At 37.3% G+C, this 10,471-nt stretch overlaps 1 protein-coding gene across 4 annotated transcripts; it reads right to left on the reverse strand.

Annotated features, from left to right (window-relative positions):
- Positions 1-218: 218 nt before the first annotated feature.
- Positions 219-10,158, reverse strand: LOC113701340 (DNA mismatch repair protein MLH3). 4 transcript variants are annotated; one of them, XM_027221941.2, is made up of 25 exons: positions 9,869-10,156; positions 9,578-9,739; positions 8,953-9,004; positions 8,777-8,824; positions 8,299-8,453; positions 8,157-8,214; positions 7,387-7,444; positions 7,163-7,255; positions 6,920-7,085; positions 6,805-6,820; positions 6,471-6,685; positions 5,639-5,708; positions 3,794-5,275; positions 3,609-3,702; positions 3,421-3,488; positions 3,057-3,130; positions 2,779-2,976; positions 2,315-2,359; positions 2,189-2,242; positions 1,975-2,081; positions 1,713-1,761; positions 1,476-1,535; positions 1,245-1,317; positions 899-984; positions 219-798 (listed from the first exon to the last, which is right to left on the reverse strand). In XM_027221941.2, exons 2-25 carry the CDS (start codon positions 9,701-9,703, stop codon positions 625-627), a joined length of 3,621 nt encoding a protein of 1,206 aa, XP_027077742.1. In that variant the 5' UTR covers positions 9,704-9,739; positions 9,869-10,156; the 3' UTR covers positions 219-624. The 4 variants fall into 4 exon arrangements, 3 of the variants coding, with proteins under 3 accessions (XP_027077742.1, XP_071915369.1, XP_071915370.1); XM_072059268.1 differs by having other exon boundaries at positions 9,578-10,156; XR_011818333.1 differs by having other exon boundaries at positions 738-798; positions 1,108-1,317; positions 9,578-10,158.
- Positions 10,159-10,471: the final 313 nt, after the last annotated feature.

The following is a 10,471-nucleotide window of genomic DNA, read 5'->3' on the forward strand; positions in this document are numbered from 1 at the left end:
AGGCCGGAATTATGCAAAGGTACATCTTATTCAAGCGAATTGTTGGGCAGCACCCGGGGCACCTTTAAAAGCACTCAACTCCAATCTCAGTATTCCCCACAATAAGATTGCAACCTATGTCTCGGCACCGATTGAAAAGAATTTCGGTTCCCTATATATTTTTGGGGTTTAATTATGTTAATATCAATGAAGAGAATCTAATTTTATTTGTACAGTAATTGAAGGACAAATGTACATTTTCTTCCTGTATTAGGAGCCAACGGCTAGCAACCGTACATCTCTAACCCTATGCAATTCAAAGAATGGTATCATTTTACATTTTGAAGGTATTGATGTACAACATGTACAATATTTGTACTGAGTCTGGAAGTTGGCTGGAATTTTCATATGCAGCATCTCTATCACTTTCTAGACTATTTATGTCGACTTACAGCAAATAACAGCAAACATCTATTGCTATCATATCCCAGATTTAGCTAGCAGAGGGATGTCGACTGCGGGAGCAGTCTCAATTCTCTGACATAAATTCTGATAGACCAGAACAGAGGTAGATAACATATCAACTTAATCCCCGAAGCTGCAGTTCAAAAACCATATGGGGAACCAGTTCCAGCCATCTTGAAACTACTCCATGGCTGAGGTTAACCGACTTGCAGCACGCTCTAGGCTGATTTCGTGCCTGCACAAACCTTGCCACAACTCACCTGTACCACTGCTGCGTAGTCCAAGTTTATCAATTTGCTTATGCAAGATGTCCAAGTTGACAAGGGGAACTGTTGTTGGTCGCCCATGAGCACACTGCAGATTAAACCATGATTAGCATTCATGCAAAAGTCAACACACTAAAATTGAATTTTGGGCAAGGCATATCATATTATGTCTACTACTTTTAACTCACTTGAAAACACAATGAAGCCTGCTTCAGCTCTTCAACAATGAGTGAACATTCTGAAGGAAGTAATGTGTCACCAAACATAATTGCACCTAGAGTTCACAATTTGGCAAAAAAGATCAGTCCGGAAAAGATTGCCTGACTATTTTTTTAATCCATGCCCAGTATTCAGTCTAACTGGAACCAAAAGGTCAGGAAGCTAAGATGCAATAAACCTATAAAAGTAAGCACCCATTGAGGAGCAGCATTTAGCAACTTTCTGCTCTTCCAACTTCTTTTATAGTGTTTCAAATTCATCCATCCATCCATATAGTGCAGAACTTCATTAGCATTTTAAGTCACAAGATTGTACCTCTGCATGCCTTGCTGTTAAGGACTCGATGAACTGAAGGTGGTATTGTGGATGATCCGTCTGTATCAGCAAGCTATATTTTGCAATGGAATCAAGTTGAACGAAATTTTAGATTTTGAAAGAAACACAGTTAACCCCCCCCCCCCTCCTCGTTTGTTGAATGAAAAGCAAGCAACAATTGAGAACCAGGTCAAAATCACTATCAAGATAGGGCAATAATAACTGAATTACCTGTTGAAGAAATTCTAACAGATCAATATCTGTTAACTTAACCCCCAAAATACATGGCACCTGCAGATTAAAATAAAGTAATTTAAAAAAATCAGGTTTCTTAATGAAAGCCAGTGGAGGAAATGCTGCTGACTTGCATGGCAACAATAGAAGTTTCCAGTAAATTCAATTTTTAACACTTAATGAACATTAATACAAATCAACAAAAACAAAGGATAGGGCATGTCAGAAATTTACCGCAACGAGTTTAGCAACAGTTGGCTGCCTGCATAGCACATTCAAGTTCCTGCACGATAAAAAAAGAAAATTTCTGAGACTGGTGCACAAAGTTCCATTTTGCATTCTGGTCAAAAGCTGAACCAGGCATCAGAAGCCAATATGAAATGAAACCAGAAACTAAAAATGTAGCAGCTTTGTGCTATCTTATGAGCAATGACACAGATTAGTGCTACGTAAGTCATAGAGATAAACTGCTTGATAGAAAAGAGAGGATCATTACTTTCCAAAGGAGCTTGCGCCTCGGCCACTGATGTTGCAGATCCAACCCCAATTTTCTATTAGACTGACATAATTGTGCAGTAACTGATAACCAATTTCAGGCAGGACCTGTAGCATTGTGGTTAGAAACCATAATAATATGCAAAAAGTGAGAAATTTTCCGATTAAAATCAGCCAATCATCCACAGAGAAATGAACATTAAGAAAGAAAGTACCAATTCTTGCTCAGCTTCTAGATAGGCAACTTGTTTCATTTCTCCAGCTAGAACCTAACATTTACTGAATCAGTTAGCTGCAGTTCAGATAGCAATTGATGCTGAGCAACTCGAAAGCAATTTTACCTTCTGACGCAGTTCTTCTAATCGGATCCTTTCATCTGCAGCATGCTGTAGAAGAGCATCAGTGAGGTCGGGCAAAAAACATTTATTTCAACCAATCAAAGAATGCTTTAACTCTCCACATGCATCAATGTCGAAAGGTATTTGAATACTGATTTAAGCAGAACATGTCACCGGCATCCAAACCTTGCCTAAGTTCATGGTTAGGCACCACTTAAACTTATAAAAATCGAGAAACTAATTGGGTTCGAAAATTTTCCACAGATCAACATCCTTATCCATTCTGAAGACCCTTGCATTCTTTAATTTAATAATAGGTGAAACTCTACCTGAAAACACGCACAATAAAGATGATCACATAAACTCAACATTACATAGACATCACGCCACATAAAGCAACATTAGCAGATATCTCAGAGCAATATGCATAACAGGCACTCTGTGCCATAAAAGCAGTAAACACAGACCTGATCTATGATGGCAAGTATTCTGCCAGCCACAACTGGAATGAATTTCTTATCAACCTGTGGAAGAACTTTGGCATCCTTGAGGCAGTTCTTGTCAATAAAACTAGGAATCAATGAATCCCCAGCAAGGTGCAGGAAGCCAGACGACACGTCAAGTATGCTGTCATGATCTCGAGCTACTCGTGACTTCATTACATCCTGCATGATAGTATAACATTTTCAGGCAAAAATTCAGATAGCACTTCGCTAACAAGATAGAAAATTGGCAAGTTACTGACCACAGCTTGTGGGGAACTCTTACGCCACTTCAGGCCAGAATCTAGATCATCTCGAGTTTCCTTTGATGTGGAATCTAAAAGAATGAGTAAATTATGATGGGATTAAGTCATTATTAAGGCCCAAAGTTGATTTTATAAATTTATATGTTCAAAGGACCTTTTGAAAAACTGTTATTATGGACTACCCAAAAGGATTTCAACACTAACATTTTGCTGGAAACTTCACTAATGATACAATGTCATGCAGGAAATGAGTCCCCAAGAAAGATGGTAACAAACAGGGAAAATGAATTATCAAATGGAAATACGCATCCATCAGCTCCCCAAAAGGAGCTTTGTTAGCTACAAACGATAAAAGAGTTACCTTCAACGAGCTTAAAATTGCAGCAGTTGATGCATTGACTTTTCTTTTGGAAATCTTTGCCATTCAATCTGACAAGAGGATAACATAGTTGCAAAAGCAGAGATCCACTATCAAAATTAATATTCCCAATGACACAAATTTCATCTAATATCCTATAAGAAAATTAGGAGAAAAGATGAATTACATACCTGCAAACAGATGAGCAATTATTTGCATAGCTTGACTTTAAAGGAGAATGACACTGACCTAATGATTGTTGCTGATGTAGTGAGTTGCTAGTCTCTGCACAACGAACATGTCAATTTATTTTATCAGTCTCCTATTCTTTCTGCAGATGTGCTGATTTACATAACACTTGAATTTACGATGGCACCTGGAAGAGCAGAGTCACTATTCACTGCAGGAGAATCAGTTCTTCCACCTTCCATTTTCCATGAGTAATTAAGAGCAATAAACTTCCTCTGAGGCCTGTAAAATGGTGGAGCTGAATGGCTTCTTCTTGCTCCTTTGTTATGACCTATACTTTTTCCATTTGATATATGGATCCTTCCAAATTTATTCCTGTCAAACTGAGCAGGTAATGAAGTCTGATCTAATGGATTTGAAACTTTTGGAAGACTGTTTTTGCCACAAGACTGCATAAGCAACCAATCCATTTCATCAGGAAAGACACTGGAACAATTTGCAAAGGTAAAATCATTGTGCTTACGTCCTCTAGCTTCACTAACATCTCCCAGATGATCAGAATAAAACTTGAACGAGGATAAGTCTGTGCAGTTCTCTAGTTCCCAACTATTTACAGAAGGATCAAGGTTAAAGTGGCCGTAATCCCCTTCTTGATCTGGAATATAGTCAGATGTAGTACCCTTACTATAGTCACAACATACATCTTGACCAATGAGATGATCAACATCTGGAATCTCAGTACCAAACAAGGATGGTAGCACCCGTGGAGACCATTCAGATGTAGATGACAGCTTATCTCCATCAGATTGTTTAATGTGTTTAAGTGAACCAGACGGAAGGTTGTTCTCTTCACCTGAACACTCTCCAGCAATCATGGATGACCTCAAATCTTGCGATGAACTGTTAGTATTGGTTATTTTATCAGGTTGATTGGTGCACCTGGAAAGGGACCACAAAGATTTTACTCTTTCTTTCCTTGACAAACTTTCTTTGAAGATCTGGTCAGTGTCATATTCTTCTCCACCATCAGACCCCTCATCAAAGTTGATCCACTTATGCTGAGTTCTAAAGTCATAACTTCCAAACCCAGTTTCCACTTTGCTCAGATGGGATGAGCCCACATCTTGCAGGCCTCTTCCTGCCAAGCAGTTGAGCTGGGATGGTCTTCTGAACAGCTGGTTGACAACTGCATCATCACCGTATTCTTCAGAATGAGTATAAAAGGGACTCTTTATTGACATGTTCATCTCGTCATCCATTTCAAAGGATTCATCTTGCCATTGTGAATCAAAAAAGTAGTTTAATTTCTTTTTGCCGGTCCCTTTAGCAAACTCCTCTTTCACCAAAATATCATCTCCATCAGAAAAGTAATCAGCAGATGACTGCATGTGATTGCGAATCTTTGTATTGGTTGTCACTCCGCAATGAAACGGAGAAGCATTAAATGACTGAATGTCACAGTCCTCAAATAAGGCATCTGTTTTGTGCTTTTGTAATTCAGAAGCATCTCCATCAAACTTTTGACATGATGATAAACCCTCTTGCCAGGCAGGCAAATTCTTACATTTTCTCATTAGTTTCTGTGACTGTAAACAGTGAACTTCAGGTGAAGCCAGCCAATCTTTGGTCCTGCACCTCTTTCTTCCACTTTGATCTTTTAGCAGCAGATCTTAAAAAGAAAAGGCCCCATCAATATCCCATGACAAAAGAACCAACAAGCATGTGGTTTCTTGAAGGCACAAGCAAGACTGAGGCAAGTACTAAATTCGCAGAAACTTCTCCAACAAAACTAGCTTAAGAAAATCAGTTATCCAATAGTGGTTAGAAAATTATCTAGTTTATCTAGTTTGACAGAAACACAGAATTCCTTGCACAAAAAGATTTCTTTGTTCCTACCTCCCACAATTCATTTTTTACCTGGCAGATCACACGTGGAATAACGATTCTCTTCATAGCATATACTATACCCCTTAAAGTTTCTATGCCCCCCCAAGCTTCAACATACAATTAGACAAATGAAATCAGCATTTACCATTAGAGATGTTTTCACTCCAATAATGGGTGATTGTATTCTGAATGAATACAAGTACAGGACCCCATTCCTGCAAGGGAAATGAAAGAAGAGAATAAATTGCCAAAACGAAACCAGAGGACTTTTCCTAATAGAAAAGATGATTCAGAAATTAGCCATACAAAGTCCACACAAACAATACATACGCAATATGAGATTAGAGTATCACTTTCAACTTTGTGTTTTAGTCAATTGAATCACCCACAAAAGCAAGTCACATAATAACAATTGAAGAGAAAATGGACTATATTCATTGCACCACTGCTTAGCGAATCAACCAATGCATCTCATTGCATGAATATGAACAAGTTATTACTTTTCTAAACATGATAAATGGTGCTGCACATGTTAAAGTTAACTACAGTATTTGAAAAGGCCTATGGTGGTAGAGTAAAGTAGGCTCTAGCAGCATTGAGGTTCCACAATGCTCTGCAGGCAAAAGATTCTCATAAATAAGAACAAGAAAAGTGTGAACTCAAGTCTGCACGTTTAGCACACATAACACCAATTGTGTCCCAGACACACCTGATGCATTAAGTGGATTTCTGGTATATAAATGTTAATACCAAAGAAATGAGAAGAAAAATGAACATATTTGTGCATATATTACATTGAAACAGTGAAATTCACAAATAACCAATTACATGCTTCTTTTTGTTTATCCGTCTGTACATGTTGAATGTCTTGAAGAATTTCAGCCTTTAAACAACTTATATAATAAAATAGCACAATAAATCATAGTCATTAAGACATTTAATATCAGAATTCATAAAGCATCAAATGAAATGCTTACTGTAAATTCAACAGAGTTCTTTAGTGGTTCAAAAGTCATGTCATAGTAAGATCTTGGGCAAGAGAGGTTCAAAATGAATGTTGGACATGTCTGAGATCTACTTTGCTTCTCATTTTTAGCCCCAATGTTAAATTTCTGATCATCCCAATAGCCAGCAGCCAAATGATTCAGCAATTTATGTATCGGTCCCTTGCAGATAAACCTTGAATTGATGTCTGCATCAGTTGATGTTAAAGAAAATGGATGCACAAAATGGTCGATCCTCCCCAATCCAACCATTTGCCCAAAGCATCAGCTTATATACATTATCGGTAAGCAACAACAAGAGGGATACAGATATACTGAAAAGCCTGTAAATTCCAGTAGTGATGAATTAGAAAATCTGACTACAAACTATAAAGCTATACAATTTCATAGCTCATGAAAGTCAGCAGTCTTAAACTTGGTACCTTTGGAGACAAAATTCCGAATGGACTAGACAGGTATCCAAAAAGCTTGAATTCTCTTTCAACAGCTTTGATTTCATTTAGAGAACAGGCAGCTTCAATGCCAAAATTAGTGGATAATAGTGGCAAAGGAGAAGGAGAAGAAGATGTACTGAGCAGTTCTTCCTCACTACGGTGCATGAATGGATTGTAAATATGTGTACTAAGACTAGCTATAAGTTGTTTTGTTAAATTAAAAGAACAAACCTCTCGATATCAGAAACTCTGAAAGAAACCCTGGGGTGCACCAGTGCAATTCGTAGCACACATTTCTTGACCAAATGTAAGATCTTCTTGGGGCTTCCAAGGCAGATCATAAATTACAAGTAGCTCAGATCAGTATTTGTAAATATCTATAAAATAGACTTTTTCGTACATCCAGAAACTTTCACCAGTCATCTAAAACATTAATGGCCAAGTCAAGCAGGTACCTGGATTGCATGAGCTTCCTCCGAACTGGTTGGTTATAAAACAAATCACGAACAACAACTGCAAATCCCAGGAAGGTAGGGAAATCTCTCAATCTCAATAAACATAATAAATGGAAAATATTACAGATGCTAATTGCTAGTCACTTCAGTCGAATCTAAAGCTTGACTTTGATGTTTAATCAGGAAAACTTTTTGCTTCCAAAAATCATGTAACAACTAGTGCAGACAATTTCAAAACTACCAATCTATTTCATAATTTACAACAATAAGTGCTAAAGTGAATTGGCTTTCACCACCGCCCTCCATCGAGCAATGAAGCTTGTTGGTTGACATGTTAGCTGCAAGGTGTATGCTTGCCTGTATTTCATTGTTTTGCCCCTTTTCTCAATCTAGCAATTCATTTCATATTACAAAATGATGCCGAATTGTTTAACTGATTTGAAGATTGACAAAACCTCCGTGAAAATATGCAGTCTCTTTTTTAATTTTTCTGATTTCAAGATACGAGTGGATAACAACATGTATTTCATTGTTTTGCCCCTTTTCCCAGTCCAGCAATTCAGTTCATAAACTTGATAGATATTGAAACACCCAAGTGATCTTGAAGATTGTTGACAACAACACCTTTATAATGTGCATTCTCTTCTTAAAACTTCTCCTCTTCAATATAGGAGTAGAAAGGTGCAAGAAGATCACAAAAAATATCTTTCACAGGGCAATGTGTCTTCTGACTTCTGAGACAATGGTAATTAGTAGTAAGAACTCGTTACCTGCTGTACCCGCATCATGTCTATCATCACTGATTCCAAGGTATAAACACTTGCAGCCCTACAAAAATATAACAAGAACAGCAATGGTTCATCCGGAAACAGGCTGAAGGATATTGAAAACAAGACTGCAAGCTCATTATACCTTCATAACCTTCCGATATCCATGCGGCCTCCCATGAGCTTTGGTAATTATTTCAAGCAAAGAAACATCAGAAATAGAGCACAGTGCTTCTCCACGAAAGCCGAAGTTTTGATTAGCGGTGTCCAAATCAGCCAATTGATGATGCTTTGATGTTGCTGTCTTAGCCAAAAAAGGACACAATGAAGTACACAACAAGAAGACAGGTCCCAAAGAAAGCTTTTTCTAAAAGGGTCTAATTGTATTGCTTCAACTATATTCCAGAAGTTTTTAAATGGAATGCTTACCCACCTTATCTTTAGGACCAGAATAGAGTGCCATGTCAATCATGACTTTCTTATTCTTGATATTAGCTCTTCAAAAATTACATCGTAGGACAGCTTAGAATGTTGTATTCAAGTAAAAGAAAATAACCAACACTCACCAAGACACAGGTAAAATGTTTTCAAAACAAAAAGGTTTTCTACTTAAATACTATTACCATGTCTTTCTCCCAAAAGCACTAATCCATCTCGATCAACACCAGATCCTATAAAATCATAGAATGAATGAATGAATAATTAGAACAGGTGGATAGATGAACTCCAGCATCCAAATAGTAGCTAAATATAGTTCACAGTAGCAAATATTTGTTGTTCAGATAATCATGCTACTAACCGTTGTCCATTACTTTGACAGAACATGTCTCGACACCTACTGAAACAGACACCTAATCAAAGAACAAAATTTCCAGAGTTAGTTTTTGGAAGAATCAAGAACTGGGATGAAATGGCAGCTATGACAAAGCAATCAAGACATCAAAGTTGCTGCAACTTGGCAAAAGAAAATTTGGTATCTTGAGAAGCTTCAGAATTATACAGGTAAACACAAACCATAATTGAAATTGGTGGAACCATAGTGTTTCCAGGGTTTGAAAGTTGCTTATAAGCCGTTTATATCATTTTCTCATAGCACCATTAAAATTTCCCCCCCACCCCACGCCAAAAACTACTCATACTTACAATATTAAAGGGGAAAAAAAAGAAACAAACAAACAAAAAACACTCGCAATCGGCACCTTCTGTTTCAGCATTCTGATTTCCATCCTACCATTTAGTTACAAAAATTCCACATCTTCCGGATTACACATCACAGCTCATTATTCAACAAATAAACGATACTACGAAAAAAAAAAACCAAAGTAATTCATTCCAATCTGAAATAATAATCCCCAATCCTCCTCTAATCCTAATTGCAGATAAATCGAAAATTTACCATAAGATTGTTCAATAATAGAAGTTACCTTGGTCGCGCCAGCATCAAGACTGTTAAAAACCAGCTCTTCCACAACTCTAGTCAAGTCACACACAACAATCCCTGACCGCACCGAATTCCGAACCGCCTCCGGCAAGGGCTTAATTTTTCCCATCTCTTCATTCGATTACATAAACCCTAAACCCTAATTCTGCATTTCCCAAGTAGAACGGAAACCAAAAAAAAACAATAAACAAAAATGGCGGGAAAAATCGATTTAGGGTTTTGACTTCGGGATATTAAACCTTTGATGATTAACTGAAAAAAGAAGCTGCTTTACTCTAAATTGCGCCCGTGGGGTGGAGGTTAAACAGCTCTAATTCTCTGTTTGATTATTTGAACGAGAAAATGGCGGCAGGAGAGAAATGTGTAGCCCGAGGTTCTCACTTCTAAGTTGCGCGCGCGGTGACAGATTTATACCGTGGTTGTTCAAGGTGGGCCCAGTTTGGTCTCAAGGTGATGAATGATAACGTCACTTGATCAAGAGTAGGTAGCATTATACGTGGAATTTCGATACAATAAGCAAGTGCTTTGTAAGAAGTCCGTTTGGGTAATTTGATTGGTTGAGGTGAAGTAGATACGTGCCCTACGGGTAACTTATTAATTGTGTCATTACATTTTTGCTTTGGAAACTTTTATGAAAGGCTATCCCGTCGCGTAATTTTGCAGTTAGGAATGGAAGTTACAAAAATGGCCCCACATTTCTCACTAATTTGATAAAAATATATTATATTTAACAACAATCTACATTAAATAAGGATATTTTAAAAAAATTATAAATTACCTAAATTTCAATTGAAAAATATAGTATAATTTGAAATAGATAAAAATAAATAAATATATCAAATAACAGAGGAAGAGTATTATACTTTTAATGCATAGA

The sequence above is a fragment of the Coffea arabica genome, chromosome 7e, assembly GCF_036785885.1.
Source record: "Coffea arabica cultivar ET-39 chromosome 7e, Coffea Arabica ET-39 HiFi, whole genome shotgun sequence".
In the NCBI taxonomy this organism is placed as follows: Eukaryota; Viridiplantae; Streptophyta; class Magnoliopsida; order Gentianales; family Rubiaceae; genus Coffea; species Coffea arabica.

Excerpts from the sequence above, each read along its gene's own strand:
- LOC113701340 (XM_027221941.2), bottom strand. The coding sequence starts at position 9,703 with ATGGGAAAAATTAAGCCCTTGCCGGAGGCGGTTCGGAATTCGGTGCGG. Across the intron at positions 3,703-3,793 it reads TAGTGACTCTGCTCTTCCAG|AGACTAGCAACTCACTACAT; the intron begins GTGCCATCGTAA and ends TTCGTTGTGCAG. Across the intron at positions 2,243-2,314 it reads TAGAAGAACTGCGTCAGAAG|GTTCTAGCTGGAGAAATGAA; the intron begins GTAAAATTGCTT and ends AGTAAATGTTAG.